At 35.8% G+C, this 24287-nt stretch overlaps 1 protein-coding gene across 3 annotated transcripts in view; it reads right to left on the bottom strand.

Moving 5' to 3' along the window:
- Positions 1-24287, bottom strand: part of MINDY3 (MINDY lysine 48 deubiquitinase 3) — a 47820-nt gene that overhangs the window by 5758 nt on the left and 17775 nt on the right. For all 3 annotated transcript variants that reach the window (XM_052694989.1, XM_052694990.1, XM_052694991.1), the window contains 5 exons: positions 23101-23171; positions 21923-22003; positions 5592-5664; positions 3964-4036; positions 728-815 (listed from right to left, as the gene is read on the bottom strand). In XM_052694989.1, the coding sequence (XP_052550949.1) occupies positions 728-815; positions 3964-4036; positions 5592-5664; positions 21923-22003; positions 23101-23171 (386 nt within the window). The remainder of the gene's footprint in view (positions 1-727; positions 816-3963; positions 4037-5591; positions 5665-21922; positions 22004-23100; positions 23172-24287) is intronic.

The raw sequence follows: 24287 nt of genomic DNA, 5'->3' as shown, positions 1-24287 counted from the left end.
TCTGCCAATACTGGCATTTGAACAAACCCCCACAAAACTGCTAAGACTGCTCTCATCAAAATCAGTTCCCTGTTGTGGTTTAATATATATCTGCACAAAGATGTTCTTGGTGGAAGGAGCACGAGAGAAGGAAAATGTGACCCAGGTGAAAGGGAGGATAGTAGTGCTAGGTTAACACATACTTCTTAGAGGTGATGATTTCTTAATGAATACATGGAAAAATACTTTTGAACTCTTCATCTGCTTCATGCTAAACATAAATCTGTAACGATTTTTGTTGAACTTTCTACATTATTAGAGATACACAAATAATTTTAGATATATTGCAACCTTTACCTATTTGCTTGCAATTCTAGTAGATGTTTTTAATATTGATAAAACCAAATTGATCACTGCATTCTGAGAAAAAAATAAACTCACTTTTCTGAGTAGGGAAGTAGTTAAACTTCATGTGCAATGTAATTATGTATTTTCATAGCTTAATTTTTGAACTTGACACTACAATGGAACTTCTGTCCAATGTAAAGCTCATAAAATCAGGGGCACTTTGCAAGAACAGAATCTACAGTTCATTTTGAAAGATAATAATGTTATTTGCTGGTCACATGTGCCAAAGAAATACAACACATTTTAAAACTCTCTCTGTGATACTGGTAGGAGGATTTAATGACTCTCAAAGACAAGTTAAGTAGACACTACTCCCTAGCAATAAAACTATATTGGTTACCTGCTCAGGGAAGAATTCTTGCAGAAAGGGACCCAGTAATATGATGCCCAGCCCTTCTGGGTCTAATTTGGTCTTCATGAGGTTTACACTAAGAGAAAAACATTGGATATAAAAGTAAGAGAAAAACATTTTTACTTTTGCATGACTAAACTATTCTGTGCTACCACAGTACTGGCTGCCAAGCATATCAATAGTATTCTATTTTTAATCATCAGTGACAAATGCACCAAAATGACACACAAGTTGCCAAAACAGTTATTTTTAAGTAAAAGTAATCTGTTATCTTAATTCGAATAAGCGATAATTCTGAAGGATCACCATATTTGGTAAAGTAATTTGAAACTCATATAGTCTAAAACACAGTTTATGGCCCAAAAGGCATTTTGCTGTCTTGTAAGCATTCTTGAGCTTAGATACATAAAACAGTCATCTCTTAAACAGCCCTGTAACTGCTGAACAATGTTTTTTAACAGAGACTTGAATAATCTCCAAGATTTACTAAGTATACCAAAATAAAAGTTTAACCAATATATTTCTTATTTACATTGTGCCCTTCATATAAAAATAGTTAAAAAAATTAGCAGTACACTGGACTAATCTGAAAGCTTTTCTGAATGAATATGGTACGACTTTAGGACATTACAACAAATGCCAATTATACTCTCATGTTCCTACTTCAGCAGTGTATTTCTACAGACATCAGACTGTTAAAGCATTTATTTGTAACTATCCTACCCTTCTGTCTACAAATTGTTCCATACATAAGAATGCCCTCACTGGGTAAAACCAACTGACTGCCTTGTGCAGTATCCTGTTTCTGACACCGAACAGAAGACGCTTACAATAGAGTAAAACAGGGCAAGCATACAGTGATATCCTTAGTTTACCCTCCCCATTTCCATCAGTCTGCTGCTCAAAGACATCTTCAGTGAGAGACCTAAAACACAGAGATACCTATTTTCTCTTTCCATGTATGTACCTAATTGGCTTTTAACCCACGAACTTGTGGATTTTAATCAATTCCACTCACATATTACAAAATAAGATTAAATAAGATTCTGTGAATAAGCATCCTATGTTTTGAAACTGCCACCTGGTGATCCAATTTGATGACACCTTATTTTTGTACTTGAGTAACAGTAAACACTTGGTTTGATAGAGAATGAATGTCACACATTTATACAATGGCATAATTCACAGATACTTCATTCCAAATGTCATCTGTGATTCAGCATCAATTCAAATCTAAGAACTCCTTCCTGAGTGGTAGCATCTAATTTGCAGTCCAACACTGTGCACGTAAAGATCAAGACTGTTTTATCCCATGTAACATCAACTCACAGAATGTCTATTTGAGACCTCTATCACCTTATCTTCTAGTAGATGCTGTTGTTCTTCCACATTAGCTTATTTTTTTTTATGTCTTGAAAACTTCTGTACTGTTTTGAAGGAACAAACCATTGTACTAATCCTTACCTTTAAAATCTCACCTATGCCATACCAAACTTCACAGATTAAGCAGAAATTCTCACAGGATTCCCCTAATGACAACTCTCTACAAAAAATGATATTTCTATCATTGAATCAATTACCACTGTAGAACAAAGTCTTTCTTCTTATCCCATGTTTATGTAAGATGTGATGTTTCAGAAGCATTTTCTACAAGATTGAAAATCTTTACAGTATCACATGCTGTTTGTATAAACTAGCTTAATACCGAATTGGTTGATTAACTTGTTAATTCATAGCTGCACTACAAAGTTTCTCCTCTATCCTTCACAAGCTCCAAGCAGGTTGTCTGACCATTATTCAACTTGATCATGGAGTTTCCATCTCAATCCCAAACTAAAAGGTGTAAATAGCACTCTTGGAAGCAATGCCTTTCATTTACTTTAAAACAAACCAACCAACAACAACAACAAAAAAAAAGCAGAAAAGTCTATAGGCTATTTGCAATATGTTACTTATACTTCTATTCCCCTAAACAGACGGGACAACTAAAAACAAAATACAATAGGTCCTCAACACAGTAATGTTGGACAAAATTTTTTACTTAAGAAGAAGCGTTTCAAGACCAAATATTCTATGGTTTGATCTTCAGTGAGGTCTTTTCCATATAGCAGGCCTTCTGACTGGCTCTTCCTAAGTCAGTTTATATTTGATGTGGTAAGGACAACAAAATACACCAGGGTTATGCCACAGATGTCCTGAAGGCCAAACAGACAAATGAAAGAACTGCTCAGTGCAGAAAGGGAACTCACTGAGACAAGAGAACACAAAAGGCTAAAATAAAGCTTCTCAGACCTCTTTACAAAATACTTTGATAATTTTTACTGTTTACTGACATGACACAAACGCTAGCATTTTGGTCACATTTTATTTGGTTCTAGTTCCATGCGTGTCTTTTAACTTCAATTTTCACTCCTCCACAGAGAACAGCTCAGGGAACTTTGTTGCATTTGTAACATTTTAAAGGATAGAAAACCACTTCAATCAAATTTCATGTCTGTGGTAAGTATGCTTGCAGTCTCCACAGCCATTCTACAGAAACAAATTATTTAGATTACAATAAACTAGAACATATGGTTACAAAAGAGCAAAACCACCTTTTGGAGATGTAAAAAAAAAAATCGTCCAAGCACATCTCAATGCTTTCTGGGTTGAACATTTAGTGGTGAAATTTAATTGGAAGGTAAGCTCTGGCACTGAAAGTTAACTGCTGCTACTGAACGCTAGTCCTGTCATTCACATGATATAAAAAAATATATTACCTTTTTCTTAATAGCTTTGACTCTAATTCTAGAAACCAGGGCGTCACTTCTTCAACTAAATTATAACTATGAACACAAAGTACCGGGTGCCTGAAAACAAGAATAAAACTGAAGCAGCTTCACTTCAAACTTTGCACGTACGTCCAATGTTAATCTGTATTCAATATGCCTTCCAGTATCTTGGTGTTTCAGGTTTTTTTTTGTCACTGTTTCACTTTAGTCAACACACAGGAATACACTCACAAAACTCTCTTCAACATAGAGTAATGACACAAGGATGTTTCTTGTACTCATTACTACCAAAGCTAGAGACATTAATTCTAATTCTTCCATTCTGTTTCATTTAAAGTTGACCTAAGAACTCCAAAATAACATCCTGTGCCCTGAGTACAGGCAAAAATAAAAAATAAAAAAAAATTGAGAATTAACTTATATTTCTATACACTGAAAGGTTATTATACTTACTATTCAGGATCTGAAACAAGGTCCAGAGCTTTCATTACATCTTCTAGGAGAGTGTCAGGTATAAAGCCATTATCTAAAAAAGAAACAAAACTCATTAGGAAAAGAAACAAAATGCTTTTCAGGAAAACAAATTCCACTAAATATAAATACTGTACATCTTTAAAACTGAAAAAACAGTGGACTGGCTCTAGAAGGAATACAGTTTTCTAACAGCTTTTATAACACTTTGAAAAAGAAAAGAAGGAATGTAATACAGAAACTGTAAGCTCATCACTCATACACTTAAAGCTTAATACTTGCTAAGACTTCAGTCAATAGCAATCTGTTTGACACGACAGGGGTAATAATTGTACATTTTTCCCCTTCTGAACAGTTAAAATAATACCTGAATGTTAGGCATTATCTATTTCCAAAACATAACTTTGAGCTTGTGCCATACACATTTAAGAACAAAATTTCACGCTGAAGGCAGTCATAGCAGATCAGCTACTTTATGAAAACGTAATGTAAAAGAAGACAAAATATACATAAGCTTTCCATTAACTACCAAGACTATTACCAGGCTTAAAAGCTTATGCTCTAAGAATGCTAGAAGTAGTTCTCAGATAATTCCTTCATTTCACTTGCAGATTAACTATTGCATTGAAAACTTAATGTTGTTTGTGCTAAGTACTTAATTCTTCTCTTAACTAGCTTAACTAGCACATGAATAAAAGCATATTATCATGATGTAGAAAGAACAATGGATTTGAAAGTGCAGTATTTGGAACAGATCTTATAAAATAATGGTTCCCTTTTTGAAGAGATAGAATCATCGAATCTTTAGAGTTGGAAGAGAGTTTTAGAAGTTATCTAGTCCAACTTCTCTGCAACGAAAAGGAACACCCATAGCTAGATTATGGTGCTCAGAACCTGGCCCAGTCTGACCTTAAATGTCTCCAAGGATGGGGCAACAGCCACCTCTCTGGGCAACTTGCTCCAGTGCCTCACCACCCTCATTATAAAAGACTTTATCCTTATATCCAACCTAAATTTCGTCTCTTTTATGAAACCATTTCCCCTCATCCTATCACCACAGACCCTGTCAAGAGGACCTGCTCTCTTCTTTCTTACAGTCCGCCTTTAGATACTGAAAGGCAGCTCTTAGGTTTCCCTAGAGTCTTCTCCCCTCTAGGCTAAACAGCCCCAGCTCTCTCAGCCTGTCCCCATAGGGGAGATGTTCGTTTTGACAACCCTCCTCTGGACACACTCAAACAGGTCTATGTCTCTCTTTTACTGAGGACTCCACATATGGATTGCCTGGTGAGGTCTCATCAGAACAGACTAGCAGGACCACCTTCCTCAGCCTGCTGGCCACGCTTCTTTTGATGCAGCCCAGGATAAGGTCAGCTTTCTGGACTGCACAGTGCTGCTTCAAGTCCAGCTGCCATCCATTAGTACACCCAGCTCCTTTTCTATCCTTAAATCCCTCAGTTTGTATGATTCTATGGATTGTATTAGTATTGGGGATTGCCTCAACTCAGGTACAAGATCTTGCACTTGACTTTGTTAAACCTCATGATACTCCACAGAATTCTGCATCCATTACAATTCAAAATTTGTATCCACAGAATGAGTACAGCCCTTACCCTCAGGGTCATATGTCTGGAAAACTCTCCTAGCTTGTTCTGAAGGTGCTTCAGGAGCAACAAGAGCCATATCCTTAAGGAAAAAAGAAAAAAAAGAAGATTTCAGAACATTCTTAAATTCAGATCCCTGTTACCAAAGAAATATTGTACCATTCTACACAGGTTTGGACCTTAAATTAAAGCAAATTTAAATATAAGAAGAATAATTGAAGGTACTTTGAAAACACTGATGACAGTGTCTATCAATTCAAATTTCTATACAAACTTTATGTAAGCTTTTTCATGCAGATATTATGGCATAGAAAAGCTACTAGGATGTTAAATATTTTACAAAGATTTTGATTTATATTACTGTTCTTTATAACTGACCACACAAATAAGCAGCTATAAAGTGTAGTGAGATTCACTACACACACACTGAAACAGATAGAAAATTTATTGATATACAAAGCTGTAAGAAAGTTTTGAAGTCCATTCCACAGATAAGCAGAACATGTTTGGTACATTAAAAAAAACCCACAATTTCTATAGTAGCTGCTGTAATATTTCATATGTGACTTTTTCATCTCAGATGCAATTATGCTTTCCTGAACTTACATACAAGCAAGCACATGTCTACATACTACTGTAAAACTAACAAAAAGCATACCTCTGTGTTTATGTCAAAACCATTTTAAAAGTGAAATTTGATGGTTATTCACACAAAATAAGGTGGCAAAAAGGCTAAGAAATGCACCGTATTCAGCATCATCATTCAATTTGAAAGGTACAGAACCACAACATTCACAGAGAACTTGAAACATCAAATACTGCTCATAAGGAGTACTTGAAGTACTCCTCTTCGAAAGCTATGTCTCCTCTTGAAGAGTTATGATCACCTATCTTGTTTCTCACATCAAAAAGGAAAATGAAAAGCCTGTGCAGAGGAAAACACTGCATTTCACAATGCCTTCCTGTAGTTTTCCTTCCTGTCAAAGTGGAAACGCAATGTAATCCACTCTGCTATGAACAGGAAACAGAAGAAAAAAAAAAAACCAACATGCTGGCATACCTCTGAATAAAAATAAACCTCAAAAAACATGCTATTTTTAATCTACAGTGGGAAGAAACTGTATAAAGTAAATGTATTCTTCACAAATCAAAATACATAGATCTTTTTATTTCCAGTTTCAGCTCAACTTTGCTTTCTGGAATGTGATTTAAAGGGAAAATCATAACAATATCTGTCTGTTACAAGTGATACAAGTTAAACCAGAGTTCCCTGTTGCAAGTTCCTATTAAAAGAAAATGTAAGATTGAAAGATACATAGAGATCTATTGTTATTTGGACAGGATAAGAAATCTGCTGCAGGGAAAGAACCAGATTCCACTCTTATCCAGTTTCTCTTAATAGCTGACTCCAAGTCAGCCAAGAATTTCAAGTATACACCTCATGGTACCTGGCTTGCACTTAAAAACCTTCCTGAAGGAAAGCCAGCTCTTCTAGGATATACAAAAAGGGTAACAAGCAACATAACACACTTTCAAAAATAAGAGGCAAGTTTTATTTTGAATACAAAGAAGATACAGCTGTAAGTATCAGTAAGCTGTAAGTACACCAGGTTACTAACATCACTGGTTACAAAGTTCCCCTTATCACTCTCTATGCGACAGATCAGTATTTGGTCTATGAAGGGCTGCATTAGAAAGTTAGGAGATATCTGACTTGCCTGCTGATGCTCCAGCTCACCAGATCATTGCACATTCAATTGTAAGGGCTACACCACTGCTGCTTGACCACTATGCAAAAACCTGCACTACTAAGGAGCACAGTGCCTGAAGGATTAGGGTTTCATTTATTGCGATCTGTTGAGGGGTATCTATATTGCATCTGTGCATTCTGCAGCATGCAGCCCTAGACACAAAGTGTGCAGAAACAGAGCCAGCTGCTTGTCTTCACACAGCAGCCAAGGCATTCTGAAAGGTGTCCTTATGTGCAATATCAGACAGTGTCACATCTCACAGTGACAGGACTTCTGAGCCCATCTTTATTCGTAACAGAAGTAGGCTGTCCTGCTGAGAAATCAGGACGATATATCACTGAACCATGCAACCTCCCAGTGAAAAAGGGTACAGAAGCAACTAATCAGGGAGAAGTCCTTTCAATCTTTTATTACTTCCTGATGAAAGCAACCCGTAAATTGCTCGCTTAATTTAGCGGAAATTAAAAACTACATTTTACTATTTCGATACCATCATCATAGTGCGATTTTAAGGTTCTGCAAATACTATTAATTTAGAACAAAAAACTGCCTCATGAAAAATACGCTAGTGGTTATAAGTGATAACCAAAGCATTTACAAAGCTCAATCATTTAACGGCATGCTTTCACAATTATGTACTAATCAGACATTTCTGAAATACTCTATAGATAAAAAGGACTCCGGAAATGTGAGGATTAGAAAAAAAATGCAATGTCTGTAAAGCCTTACAAAATGCAATAATTCATTTTTAAAAAAGAAAAAGATAATGAAAGATTTCCAGGGAATGCAGAACCCAGAGCTGCCCACATTTGCATATGACAGTGCTTGTAGTTCAAGTTTACTTAGTACTTAATGTTATACAAATGTGGGAAGTCCATGATCTGCTTCTTTCAAGCCATTCAGACCATCCATACATTTCCATCACGTTACTTTAGTCGTAACTATCTTGTCTGCAGGATATACTGTACTTCCGGCATTTTTATTTTTATTTTTTTGGTCAAGAAAACAAATTTACAAGTACTGAAAGTTTTCTACATGAAGATTAAATTAAAATAGAGAAAAAACTGTAATGGCTTATTTTGTCTTCCTTGTGGAACAGAAAGATGCCAAAGAGCTAATTTACAAGGTACAGTAAATCCACATGGTATCAGAATTAAGTAGTAACTAACAAGAGATACAGCTCTTCCATGTTAAACATGGGCTAAAATTCAAATTGAAAACAAGCCTCATGCCAAACCATACAGTTTTAATAACATACGGAGTTCAACATAATTATTTCCATGATGCCAAGCTGTGCAGTTGCTGTACCAAGTTGTGCAGTTATTGAGGAGATACTACACCAAAAGGGGTACATTATGCTACAACGGAACACTGAAGTGATTCTTTAAGGTACATACAATGTAGAATTTGATAACGTGTGACTAACTCTTAAATAAGAGACGTGGAATACCGCAAAACTGGAAAAGTTTCATTTTTAGGGGGCAGTATTAAGGAATACAGTGAATTACAGTGAATGAGAGCAATTTAAAATAGTTTAAAATAGTTGCCAGTTTAAAATAGATGCCAAAGCATATAGAGCTTATTAACAATTCAATGATCAGTGATGTCTATATTTGGGATTTAACTCTATAGAGGTGATATTTTAAATAGTAGGTTCTTACAGAAGAGTTAGCAGGTAGTGGAAACAATGTCACAAGTGATAACTGTTAAAGTTTCCATCGTATGGAAGGATATAACCAAAGTGCCTTTCAAATGCAAAGATGCATTATTTCAAACATGAACTACCAAGTTACACTTCGCTTCTACTTACAAACATTCAGTTCTGTCCATAAATCTTAATATAAAGCAAGAGCACAAACTACTACTTCTGGTCCTACCTGCCCTCAAACTGCAGTGTTTAATGTAGTACCCTCCACAATTTCAAGCAATGCAAACATGTTTTTTAAAGTCTCCAGCAACTACCCACAGATTAGCTTGATAGTCCAATTGCAGATACTGCGTATGTTTGTCAGCATTTTAGTTTTTCGGGTCCTTAGTTGTTTTATATAACATGTACATGGGAAGACTTTACACAACAAATCACTACGTATTCCAGACCTAAAATTCTTTACATTTTTTGACTGAACTTCTAATTGTGGTAGAGCCTCCCTACAGGACAAGGACTGTGATGAAATTAATGCCTCCTATTTTATTACACTGGCCCATGATGTCAGAGACAGATGCAGGCAGTACAGCAGTGGAGGCTGAATCTTCCCAACAATATTCTATTACATTTTGCTGCCATGTGACAGATGGCAGCAGAGGGGCAGTCTGACAGAATGATATCTGACATGAAATGTGCATTGAAGCAAAGGTGTGTCACCAAATTCCTCCCTGCAGAGAAAAAAAATGGTACCCAGTGACATTCACTAATGCTTTCTGAACGCTTATGGAGACCAAAGAATGGATGTGAGCACAGTGAGGCAGTGGCTGGTGCATTTCAGCAGTGGTAACAGCAAGATGAAAGAAATCACATTCAAGATGGCCACACACACAGCTGACACACTACAAAATGAAGAATCTCTTGATCAATTTATCTGTGCAAATAGGCTAATGATGGCAGTTGTACTGAAATACAATCTATTGCTAAGAATTTGCTCTTTCAGATGGTATTACTGTACTTTTTCTATCTGTAGCTGCTTCCATGGAAATAAATAGGAGGCATTACTTTTGGAGCATCTCACATATTCTCTATTAAAACTTCTTCCCCCCACAAAGCGTGATTTATTGATACTCAAAGCAAGTCATTTGAAGGGGTAAATTAGAAAAGTTACCTGCCATGGAGGGATGACAAAATAACAAACAAACCTTTTCACATCTTTGAAATAATTCTCACCCTTCACTGAGATTGCTGTTCCATAAATAATTTAAAATACCAAGATTTTAACTGAGTACATACAAACCCCTAATATCCTTTACGTAGAATATCATTCATATCCACTACCCAGAAAGTTAAAGTTCAATTAGTCCATATATTTCCACTGGGGTAAAAAATAAAAATAAAAATAAAAAATAAAAATTAAAAAAATCAACTTCTCCCCTCCTCAAACTAGCCAAGGAAACCAAACCAAACACAACCCCCCTCCAAACATATCTCCCTGGCAGCAGAGTTGAAAACATATAAATATCTAACAAACACATACTTCAGCTGACAAGGCTGATATTCCATTTCATGTGCCAAAATATACACCCACCCTCAAGACCCATGAATTGTATTTTGATGTATCCCATACATTGGAAGTTCCATATAAGGGAATCTCATCAACAGTTGATTATTATAATTATTTTCAATACTAAGTACAACACGTTCCCCCAGATCATGTTTCGCCCATTGGCTCTCGTAATACGCAAACAAGTCACTTTATATTACTTTGAAAAGTTCTCATCAGTACTACCAGTTATTTTAAAATCCCATGTCTACCCTTGGAGGCAAAAATTACTCTTCATAAGTTTTAATGAAAACATTCCAGAGTTTTTCATTCTACAAATCAAAACCAGAACAAAATGACTAAGCTACATTGACATTTTGGCCATGAATTTTTACAGACTCCTCTCTGAAAGACCTGTTGCCCCTGAAAATGAATTCTGTTTGTGTATGGGCTACTTTGTAGTTACACATGTAGCACAGCTGACTGATACATAGAAAAATTACATATTACAGTACTTTCTTCAGAAAAATTTGCCAAAAAAAAAAAATATGGAAACATTGATAACTTATCAAATATTTAATTCACTACAATTTAATTTGAGCTGCAAGAATGAAGATTTAACATGATCTTCCACTGCAGATAAACATGTTTTTCAATGCTATAATCTGTGGCTTTCAAGACAGTAATCTTTCCAAAACTTTTTCCTATCAAAATAAGACTGATGGATCTGACACCAATTCCTGTATCTCTGACTGATTTCTGAATCCCTTGTCCAACTGGAATCTCAAGGCCTATCACTCAAATGGAAGCCAGGCAGAGAAGAAATGCATAAGTTTGCATTCCTAGACAGACTGAAGGCAGACACTGCTATTAATAACTGTGTTTGGCAATAGGCAGACAAACCTCAACCACCACAGGCGCAAGCTCAAAATGGTGACTGTACGCCTGGCTCTTGTAGGCCTTCGCAGTAGTTAAGTGGTACCCTGTGGTACCCTACAGCAGCATACATATGCTATTGCATATATGTATGGGAAGAGAAGACAGACTATACAAGATAGAAAGAAGAAAGAAGAAAAAAATTTAAGGGTCTAGGAGACAACCTGCTGAAACACAGGCTTTGGATGGTCTCCTACTGCACAATGTACCTTGGCTTGGAAGCACTTTCACCCTGTGGGACCATGTAAATCTGACAAAACATTCACTGTGTATTACTTCATTTCTTGCAAAGATAACATGGAGGTTCTAATGGACAAGTTGAGTATCAGTCAGCAGCAAGGAAGGCTGTGTTAGCAGGAGTGTCATCAGCAGTTCTTCCCTCTATTTGGCACCTGTGAGATTTTATCTGAAACACCGGATACAAGTTCCAACTCCCAAGCACAATATGCTGACATACCGGAGCAGTCCAGAGGAAGACAACCGAAATGACTGGGGTGGTGGAGCATGTAATCTAGGAGGAGGAGTTAAGAGGACTAAATTTCTCAAGTCTGAACAGAAGAATCATTGCTACAATCTTAAACTACCTAACTATAGGACATAGGGAAGACAGAGCCAGACTCCTCTGGGAAAGGCACGATGTCAATGGGTACAAGTCAGAAAAAAAAAAAAAAAAAGGTGATTCTGACTAGGTATTATTTACACAGTTTCTTCTTCTGAGATGAAAGAAACCACACATTGGAACAGGCTGTCCAACAAAGCTGTAGAGATAATCAAAATGCAAGAGGACAAGGTCCTGAGCAACCTGCTCTGGGTAGGAACTGCTTTCAGTGAAAGTCTTAACCCTCAAACCTCTACTAGATCTTTCTAATCTCATTTGTTCCATATTTCTAGGAAGTTCTAGCTTTACTATTCTGATCATAAAATCAGTCAATCTCAATGTGACAATGAACAGGTGCTTAAAGATTTATAACAATCTTACTGTACAAATTCCCTTTACAGAATGGTATCTATTTTATCTTGATTTTAATCCAATGCAATCGAGTGTTAACAACAGATTAAAATACAGTTTTTTTGACCATGTTAAGCATTATCTGAACTCAACTAATAAGCTTTAAAGTTCTCACCCAAAGACAGCTATCCATAAGTCTGTGTTGTGCAGATTTTTGAGTCTGGATACTACAAGAATAGCGTGTTAGTATTCAAGACCCCCAAGGAAAAAAAAAAACAAAAAACAAAAAGCCACCAACATTGTACTGAAACAACTCAATAAAATCTCTTAATATTCCCTTTATTGAAAGATTTCATGAAGACAACCAGTAACTCCGAATGAGCCAGCTGCTGACACAAATTCACTTGTTCACTGAGCTGCATTAATTCAGAAACTTTGACAATCATACCTACATATTGTTGAAAGCGTGGAAAGCAAACCCAGATTTTTCCCCTTCCACATAACTGAGACGGCATCATATGACTAGAACAGTACCCTTTACCACTGCCTTATCTCTTTCCTAAGTATTCAGTTATGCCAAAATCTGATGTGAACACTGGAACACACTACTGCATTTATTTACTTTCTGGAAAGGAGTACTCTACAGCATGAAACTAAATCTCTTTTTTCCATTCTTCACTTGATGGCAGCTTAACTATTAAGAAAGCTGGCATTTTCCTTGCATGTGATTATATACTATACAATAATTTGTAAACCAGCAGGAAACAAAAACACACCAAGTTTATTAGTCATAGCTTTTGGGCTAAGACTTTAGAAAGATTTTACAGGATAAAAATAGAAGTTTATGCCTTTCCCCTCCATCAACTCACAAATACTGAGTACTCTGCTCCATTACCAAAACTGTTCAAATAAAAAAAAAAGTTATATTATTATTTAGGGGGAGTAAAATCATTTTGGAAATCAAAAACTTAGGGTTTAAACATCCAAATGAGAAGATGACTTTTGAAGCAGCTGTAATTTTCAAGCTTTATTAGCTAACCTTAAAAGCATACACAAGACAGGAGCTGTCAGATATAGGAAGGATTCTAAGTTGTTTCATGCAGTATTCAGTGATAACTACAGAAGAGAAAGAAGGGATCTGTTTGTAAAGCAGTTACATAAAGACACTTATAAGACTTAGTTTTTAAATAATACCTGCAGACTGGAACAACTGCAAACACAGCACATGCCAAATGCAGAATTAAGACTGCAACTGGTAAGCATTAATGAACTGAGTAAGGTAGACATGGTTTATGACCAGCCAGGGAAAAAATAAACTAATGCAACACATGAGAGACATTATATTAAAAAAGGTGTGGATAATAAAACTTCAGAACAATATTTGCTGGACAACTGTATCCTGTTGTACTGCTATCTGGGCAATATCATAAACAATACTTGGCTACATAGTATAGCTGAAATGGAACTAGAATGGTAATTATGGCAGAATTCAGTTGAAGTTGAAGCTGGAAACACCAAGGCACCTGATCAGCGGAAAAAACAAATGATGGAGAAAAAACCATTAGCACTTTGTTCTTCATTTGAATTGGAATTAGGAATGACTTCATTCTTATACAACATTTTTCTGTAAATATCAATATGATTGATATTTAAAAAATACTATAGAAGCTGCATAACTTGAATAATGAGCCGGGATTCCTATTCCTCCAAATTTGAAAAACAGAATACTACCCGTCCTGTGATGACTCAGGCCCCCATGTCTTCACTACTGTATCAAGTATAGCTGGAACCAACATTGGTTTCATACCTAAAAGGGATACAGAATAATACAGTGATCTTCTCAGCCTGTTTCTACGTGTTGACTTTCAGAATTTACTTGATACAGTGACTTATAATTTATAGATATTATTTAGCAATGTCCTTGATGCATTTAACATTTTCAAGACATTCTACACACGCTATCAGAAAGAAAGAAAAAGCTTGCTTCCTCAGAAGTCAGACAGACTGACACACAAACTAGACACTGCTCATTTCTGACACTGAAGGCTACAAGTCCTTCTAGATGCTAGGAAGTGCTTTTATGAGGTAGGATCCAATCCATCACTCTTCAGTTCCCAGTTTCATTTTATGTATTAAAGTCATTCTCTGTACTATGAAGAAAAAAAAAATCGCAGATTCTTTGTCTACAAATGGGTAGTAAATATATCATGATTTTTGCAACAGTAACTTTATACATCCACTACAATCTATTCCACTAGAAATGCTATAGCATTCAGAAACAATGCATCATGTAAGTCATGGCCAAAGCAGTTGTTTCATGGGGGCAATTCCACACAGGTCTAACATATATTCCTACAGCCTGTTGCTAATTTTACAGATCAGACAAAAGTTCATTTCTTAATCAACTGGAAATGTAAACTCAAGACTGAAACTGAACACAGGATTTAAAGAGAAATAGGAAGTAGGAAAATAGACTAAATAAGTAACTGCTAGGTTAGAACCACTTCTTTTAACTGCATTTTAAATAGACTTGAAATGACTAAGGAACACAAAATGGGTAGTGTGATATACATGGTCATTACTCAAGCATATTTTCTTCATAGCTTTTTCAATTTGGACGTGCTCGTACAGTAAATAAAACAGAGCCTAGCAGGTCACAGGAAGTTCCTTCATTTTTCCATTTGTGGATCTAAAAACATTCCTTATATTGTGCTGCTTTTATTTCCTATTTCATCTTTCCCTCATTCTCTTTCAAATTGTGCCTCACACAACAAGCACTAGTATGTACACAGAATCATAGAGGTTGGAAGGGACCTCCAGAGACCATCGAGTCCAACCGCCCTGCCAAAGCAAGTTCCCTACAGCAGGTCACAGAAGTAGGTGTCCAGGTGGAACACCTACTGCTTTATTTTGAATTATCAGATATAAATTGTAATGAATCAAAAGTCCCTAATGGAAGTGCTAGAACTATTTTCCACCCCATTTTACACATTTTCATCAAGGCTTGGAAACCGTGTGCAAGGAGACAGTATAAAATCAGTCCCTCATTTACTTCAGTACAAAAAAAGTATCTAAGCATAGTATTTCAGAAGAAATAATTCTGCGACACAAAAACTGGAGTAATGAATACATGAAAAGCAACACCTAAGTTGTCCTATATCATCTATTTCATGTACAAAAACTGAAACTTCCTTTCTAAAGACAGACGAAAAGCCTTTTCCGGAAAGGAATTCATTTGCTTAGGGGCATATACAATTACATTTCATGGTCTGTATCAGCCAAGCATGAGCAATGTCCTTAAACGATTACAGTCAAGCACTACGTAATAGGATGAATGTTAAGTTTTGTAAAGCTTGAGAAATTTTTATTTATAAGGGTAAGTAGCTGACATTAGTCAGAGAATCAGGATGAACGGAGAAAACAGTCTTTTGGACAGCAAATCCCAAACAGCTGGCTTCACTAACATTGGGAGCCTTATGCTCTCTCAATTTACTGAGAAATCATAATGTAAAGGTCAGTACTTCAACTGTTCTGAACAAATAACGCAAACACCATGACTAAGTTACCTCTTCATGATTTAACTAACCAGTCAGTCCTCCTAAATGCTACTCTTGTCAGGAGATGCAGCGCTTTTGACAAGAGCAGCATAAGCATTAAGGAAACTTGACCTAATTGCTAAACACAGTTTTTGCCACAAACAATCAAAATACCTACCAAAATACCAGATGAGTTTCTCCAGTGTTCAAAGACATCATCTTTTTTACTTCTCAACCTCAGGAGCTGTAAGAACACCAGATTGTGCTTAAAGCAATCTCCTCAACATATCTGAGTATATTACTGTACTCTAGCCTTGATAAAAGTCAATCGCATTAACTTTTGAGTCCAAGGTTATACCTTTCCTTTCCTTGCTCTACATTCTTTGTCAATGTACTAAATTCCTTTATTCTTGTAAAGACTCAGAAAAACACAGTCCTACCCAACTTTGTGAGGACTAGAATCAGCAATGCTAAGGCTGGAAAATCCAAGTCAGATCTACCTAAAAATTTTAGCACAGCCTCTTGGCCTTTTGATTCAGGACACAATAGTGTATGTGGTAACCATAGTCTTTAGGATGTGATTTAGCCCAACGTCTTTCGTGGGATTTCTTACAGAGCAATGATGTCCTCTAGCTCAAACCTTCTATCTCTGTTGTTCAGACCCACCTGCCTAACGTAGACCTGTATACACCTTAACCTTTTCAATCAAGCTTTCCGCTGTACTCTGCATGCCTGAAGCACTACCAGAGAGGTGGAAAAAAAATTTGTCTTTCATGTCTTCTCTGGGACTGCAGAGGATATGCCCAGCTTCCCCTCAACCTTTTCTTCCTTCCCAAATCTCACACAGGATACATGAAAAAGAATGTTTCCTGTAAGAAGTTGGTATAACCATTCTGAGGAGCTTCAATTATTTCTACACAAATTAGTTGGTTTTTTTTTTTTTAGTATAGATGAAGTCCAGATTTAATAAAAGTAAGGAGACAGACGCGCTTTTTTTACTTGCAGCAATAACAACTGGCTGCTAATTGCAATAGCCTGAAAAACAGAAAATAGAAGAAAGGAGAAGTGGTTCACCTGAAGAGTGCCCAAAACAATGTAATTGTTAAGGCTTCTTAGAAAAACTATCTCCAGTTAAAGAAACAATTTTTATTTTAACAAAACAAACGAGAACTAGAAATACGGAGACTTCAAAAACAACAGTGCTTCACATTTAGAGAAAATACAGCCACCATCACTTCATGGAACTTAGCTTCATTAAAAATATATCTGCAAATATACACAGATGCATCAGTCTCTTTTACTGCAGCAAAGTTTAAACACTATTCCCCTCCCTGCCCTCTTATGTGCTTCAAGTCAGGTTCTCACATTCTCATTTAGAAAGCTACACTATAATTAACTACAAAGTTAAGTAAGCTTTTGAATCAACACTGCCTTGAGGTCAAGCTCCTCTAAACTTTTATACAAAAGCATAGGCATCCTTAAACCGTAATGAGGACAAAAGCTGTAACTGAAACAACATGGTCCAACACAGCACGAATAAAGGTTATTAAGCAGTGCCTTCACTATTTTTTTCCACATTTCCTCTACATACAATGCTGCAGCAAGGAAACACTTCACCTGAAAATGTCATTCTACCAAATAAAAAGAACAAACAAAAAACCACCTAGAATTTGGTAAATTGTGGTGAATTATTTATATGGATGAAAAAAAGCAGATTTTTCCATAGAAAGCCTTCCAAACAACAAACAACGGAATGGATCAGAAGAGCACATTCTCAGACAAATACGTATCTGTAGTAGGAACAATTTCATCGGAGTAGCTCTGCAAAAAGCAGAATAAGGTTTCACAGTCATGCTCTGTGATCTTGCAAAGCTGGAAGAGTAGATAACTTACAGAAGTATTTCATTTTGAGGTGCCCTTTTCCAACTGCGAGACTATTATTCTAAAGAAACTTGGCCTTTATCCTAAGAAACTATTTGGACAAAGCAACCCTTGTGAACTATGCATTATTTAGAACAAATTAAATTCACTTGTTCAACAACAGCATTTATACTATGAAGTGTAACTCAACCAGTAGAATAGGCCCACAGATACCACAGGGAACACTTTGCCCTAAAATTCACTTTAAATTTTTTTTTTTTTTTTTTTTTTTTTCCTTTCAGAAATGTACAACTGATATGTACATCTGAAAAGTCACAGCTAATTTGATCAGGGCTATTGTCAAGAACAGAGCAGCATCTGTCTCTCTGCTCTTAATCAGCAACACAAAACTAAAATCCTGTTACAGTCCAGCAGCTTTTCCTGCCACTGTCCTACACATCTATATTCCTTCTACCAGATATCTGGACAATCCTACTGAGTACAATTCCACTTAATCAGAGAAATCAGAGACTCAGGGACTACATGCTATGCAACTACATCCCGACGTGGAATTCTTCAAAAGTCTGATTCTGATTTCCTCTCTGGTGATTTATTTGGTTACTTTTGAACAGTACAAAAGTAACAACAGGATTTTTCCACATGTATCTTATTTTCTATCATGGCCAGTGACATTCTATGTTAATGTTTTGAAGCTAAATGCCATACACTGTAACGCTCCTCTTCAGTACAATTCTGGCAAAGACCACTGACCCAAATTCAGAATTCTACGACAGCAATGTCAGTGTTTGCTCAGTTGTTCTACACCGTTTTCACTAAAAGGATCGTTTAGGAAGAGAAGTAAATGCTTTTTTTTTTCCCCTGAGAGATGATGTTATCAAGGATACTACAGAAATGCCCCCAAACCAATTTAGGCCCCGAAAATATGGAGAATAGATTACAGCGATCGAAGTTAGACAAAGAAAAAACTCTAAGAACAGACCCAACACAGCAAAACAGGGACACTTTCTTTGAAAAGCGTTAATATGTAAATGTTCAGATGTCTCTTCATCAGGAGTTTCCTCTGCTTATCTGGTTGCTCAAGTCTAAAAATGCTACAACTGAAAATGGCCAGCATATAAAACGGTCAGCTGGTAATATTTAGAAGCCAGAGAAAATATTTTCTCTGACACATTTTTTGGTATATCTCATAACCTTTCAATTTGTTTGTATTATTTTACAGAGTGCCTGATGACATTGACATTCCTAAAGGTTCTGAATAGCCTCAGCTTGTCATAACTCCCCATTACAAGGGTCATAAAAATAACCAAGAACTGACCACACAGTATTTCAATGAAAGCACCCTCATCTCTACTTGTCAGAGCCACTCGGCTTCTCAGATTCTTCCCTACAACTTAATATTTTTTTAAAATTAATGTTGGTTTTTAGAGGGCATTTAGCCTATTACCTATATGAATTAGCACCATCTGACAGGGACACTTAGTGTGTGAGAAACAGAAGGCAGTTCTCATCTGTTTTCTTTCATTTAGAAAGAACACTTCCACAGAAGGAGACATTTTGATGGGTATTCTTATGCTTACGTAGCCTGTATAAGACATCATCTACTGCACTGCAACATATTCTGACTGCAGCATGGCGTCAAAAATATCTAGCTGTAAACAATTTTCTGCCTGGAGACAGGTCAGCTAAGGCCCAGGAGGAAAAAGCTATTGATTTTTTTGTGTCATAAATTGTGCTTCAATCAAAATTGCACTGTTAAGGAACAAATTTTTCCCCATCATTTATTCATACCTCCAATTCCTTGTAATAAAATGAGGCCAGTAATATTTCTGTGCACCCAGAATGAATTTTGACAATCCTGATGAAGAGATGAAAAACAAGTAGATAGAATAAAATCTTCATTATTTCAAATACTATTAAAAATGGGGGAAATTGCTGGTAGACTTCTGTTAAAACTCAGAATTGACTCAGCTGTCACCACTTAAGGCTATATCAGGCAACAGCAGTTACAAGAGAACTTATGCACATTTATGTATTTCAATTCATTTTTTTTATTTTTACACAAATAAATGTGCTTTTCAGCAGAAATATGCTGTGCTACACTTTCATCATTTATTAAAAACTACTGGAAGCAAAGGGGAAAGAAAGATTAAGAATCGCTATGGACTATTTTAGATTTATTTTAGAAACTCTGACCAAATGTTTCTCTGAAAGTCACAGCTAGAGCAGAAGAGTTCAGACTTAGAGTACTGCAAACATATTCTGGCAGACAGCAACAGCAGTCTATAATGTTTTCAGTATTCAAAGTATTCTGAGACAGAAAACCAGATTGGTATCTTCCATTTCACAGTGAAGAGGACAGTATTTATTGCTGCACTTCATATGAAATGTAAAATCTAAAGGAAGCAACTGAGTTTTAAAGAACTGTCTTTTTTTTTTTGACTGTAGGATGGTATGCAAAACTTGAGTAAAACTTTTTGGTTTTTGAACTTTCATGCTCAATAAAGGTCCCTAAGAGAACAACGAAGAAACTTCATTGTGAACAGAAAAATTGCCTTTCTGCATTTCTTGGCCCAATTAGTCACCTAACTGCAAAAGTGACCACTGAACTGCTTACTAATTGCTTATGTTCCATATATGCACAAGGATTTAGGTTTCTATAAATCAGAATTGCTTCAGAGAATTAAGACGCATTTGTTTTTGTCCAAACTTACTCTGAATTGCTTTTGGCTCCTCTCTCCATTCTGAAAATCTCTCTCACGCATTCAAACTCACTATCAAGCTAGAAGTTACATTTAGTACCAGAACCATTCAGACAACTGCACATACAACTTACTGACCAACCATTTGGCAAGGTATTCAACTGATGGCATGGACTGAATGGACTGTCAACATCACTCAGTATTTCCACTGCATAGCTGACATGTCCATCTGAAATGGATCGTCCGTGACTTTACAAAGGGTGACAGCAGACACACAAAACACTCCTAGAACTTCAACACACCTTCAGGTCCCTCCTTTCTTCATAAGAAAAAAAAAAAAAAAGAATTCTGGGAAGACTGTTGCTTCCTTTTCCCGCTTTTTAGTTCCCAAGATACTAATCACAAGATGAAGTTTACTACAGCCTAAGTGGAGTTCAGCAAGAAAAGATGAGCCATTCTATAATGGAAACATTAGATGTCGATGCCCAGTTACTTTAAACTGAAACAGCCCTCAATATTAAAAAAAGAGAGCATTAGAAAAGGATTTCTACTTGGAAATGGTCCCTGTAGATATGAAACACTCTACACAGGTATATCTTATTTGTGTAATAGAATGATTATGTCTACTTATTTTATGTCTACAACTTAGTATCTATACTGACCTCATATAATTCTGATAAATTTTTCAAAATTGAAATTAAAATACCAGAAAAGATTGTTTAGAGAAATAGTAATGCAGAAAATAAGCAGGCAAAACAGAATATAGATTTTTCCTATGGCCACAGAGTAGGAGGAGAAAGAATATTCATCAGACAACTGGAATTCAGAACTGCCTGTTCAGAAGCTCTGGTCTAAGATTTTAAACTGACTTATACCTAAGGTATTTTATATGTTCCACAGATTGCCATTAGTATAGGTTAGAATAGATGTAAGGAATTATTGTAACAGACCTCTATCTATTTTAAGGTAGAACAAATATTTATTTAGAACAAATATACATATGGTTACAGATTAAAAATCAGTGAAAATACTGTCAGAAAGATTAAACTTACAGGAATCAACAGATAATCTCTCTTGCACCACCACAATTTAAGACAGTGCACATCACAATTATGGTGTTCTAAATCACACCTCTTTTCCTCCACCAGTGAATTAAGCTAAGACCAAACGACTTCATTAAAATTTAACAGATATCATTAAACCACTTCAACACGTCTGCCTTCAATGGAAGGCTTAATCAAAAGTTTTGGTAACCATGTTTTATATTACAACCACATGAAATTCAAGTCGTAGTAACATCTGAACTTTGGATTTATGTAATTTATCTGTTTGAGGTTATATAAAAAAAGCTTGAGGTTACAAAAAAAAAGAACTAACAAAAAAACCCACATCTAACATACCTTGGCAAAAAAGACTGTGAGGTGTGTTTCACTGCCGAGTATCCAGATGGGAAACTTTGGAGACTTCAAATAGGAGCCAACCTAATGTGCAATGAAATCAGAGTCACAAAGCAAACCCAGAAATCTCATCAAGATAATGATCAAGCTAATAACAAATCAGTTTGTGAAGACCCAAATGGTTTGAGAACTAACATTAAATGCCCTGGAAAATAAAAAATAATGTAGAATAGTTATTGCGCACATCTCTGATTCCTGTTTGATGCAACTTATGCTAACTGAAAGACAACATCACTGGGAAATTGATATCATCAATATCAAATAGTTCAGCCTTGGAGACATGCTTGAAAATGCACAGGAATAACTACTCCTGTGTCTAACAATAATACAATCAGATACCAAAATGAAGCAGAAGTCCACTTGACTTACGAGCTGATTTTGAATATACTGATTCAGAACTGCTGTTTAATCAATAAATGAGAGCGTCAATGTTCCGCAAACTACACAATCGAAACAGAAGCCAAGGACAAGCAAAAAGCCACTCAAAATTAAGAGTGCTAATGCTGTTTCAAAAATCATATTTGTAAAGCACAAAGTTTTCTACAATAATTAAGGAAATTGTGTCATCATGGGAGATGACATGGATCAAGTCGCACCTCAGTAGTGTTTAGATGTATACAAATAAATACACAGGATAACATCTGTATCTTGAATCTTTCCAATTCAGAATACATTTCATAGGAGTTCAGTTCAAGCCTGAACTTGTGTTCAGGGCTTGTTTTATTTTAAGGCAGTGACAGCATAAAAAACGGACAATAAAACTGCAACACTCGCAATTAGCGAGTCAACTTGGGACTTGATATCATGAAGTTTTTTAACCATCAACAGAACTACAGTGAGCATTGTATCAGTTAACAGAAATAAGTTTCTGACTACCTTAAATTGGTGCAATAAAATTTTCATTTAAAATAGCATCAAACAACATTTACCTAATACGATGAATTTAACAATTGCCTTATATATCTCGTGTAGTGTAATATTATTCTCAGTTTTAATTTGAAGTTGAACATCCTTTCAGAGTGCTGTAATACCTCCTCTCATCATTCACAGTGGAGCTTTAAGTAATACTGTCAAAGCTCAAATGACTCAAAAAAATTTAAACCATACAGAGAACAGCTTACCTTACAGTATCTCAGAGATTCCATCAGAGTCAGAAAGCCTACTGTTGCTTGTTTATGTATGCCAAGAAGTTCTGTTCAAAACAAAACCCAAAACTGAAAGAAAAATCTGCAAAGCTTCTTTAAATCACATTCTCTTGCTCTCAAAATTGGTTAAGTAACAGTTTTTAAAAGTCATGCAGTTTCAGAAAGCATAAGTTATAGTAAAATAAAAAAAGACAAGAGTTTAATAATTTCACTCTCATAAAGGAATAAGAGCCAAATAGGTGTGTTTGGATGAAGATTGCTGTTGATAGCCTCTTTTCAAAAGCTGCTGGATTTATTAGAAGAAACACTTGTAAATTACACTAAAATTATACTGAAAAATAATAGGAAAAACTGCCTTTCTAAAGGGAAAAAACCACACATGTATGAATGAGCACGTGCACATTATAACAGTCCCTTTTTCTAACAGTTCCACTGTTTTATTTATCCTAATGATTTCACATTCTGAATAATAAGAATTTTGTAAATAATAGTTGTTAGTACAAAAATAAACTGTTCCCCCATTTTATTTTCTATATCAACTTTCATTTATCATACAGACCTCAATCACACACAGCTGGCAAAGCAGCTGAACTATTTACATACTAATGGATTGAAAGAGCACTTGCAGAGCCTTTTTTGATGTTTTTCTGAGTACAAATTCAGGTTTAGAAACCAATCATAATTGTAAGGATTAGAAGGAATTCTGGGCTTACATATATGCCATCTCAACAGTGAACCAATATCAGTGCCATGCTTCCTTCAAGAACTTTAACTCACTGAATTTTCCAGCAGTGGATAACAGTCATTATAGATGATTTAAGTTTTTTTTCTCCACTATTGAGAAAAACAAAACCAAACTTACAAACTAGCTCATTTAATACTTTTGTGGACTGTAAGCAGCTTTAGAGCTGCTAGTTATACATGTAGAAAGACCTCTTTGCAGCCTATAATTCTTAATCCTTGAACGCACAGTTTCAGATCTATCTTCACACGTGGGATTGCATAGATATTACCATTCAAAACTCCATTATCTCACTGACTTAAAACTGCTGTTTGCAGTATTTTAGATAATTCATCTTCATTTGAGCCACAGTCAAGAGAACTCAAGATCCTTCACACTAGGGAACAGCTTTTACTGTTAAATGACACACTAATATGTATAC

This window comes from Tympanuchus pallidicinctus, unplaced genomic scaffold (assembly GCF_026119805.1).
Source record: "Tympanuchus pallidicinctus isolate F22 unplaced genomic scaffold, pur_lepc_1.0 scaffold3, whole genome shotgun sequence".
NCBI lineage: Eukaryota > Metazoa > Chordata > Aves > Galliformes > Phasianidae > Tympanuchus > Tympanuchus pallidicinctus.
Note: the sequence above shows the minus strand (reverse complement) of the source record. Positions and strands in the feature narration are given on the sequence as shown.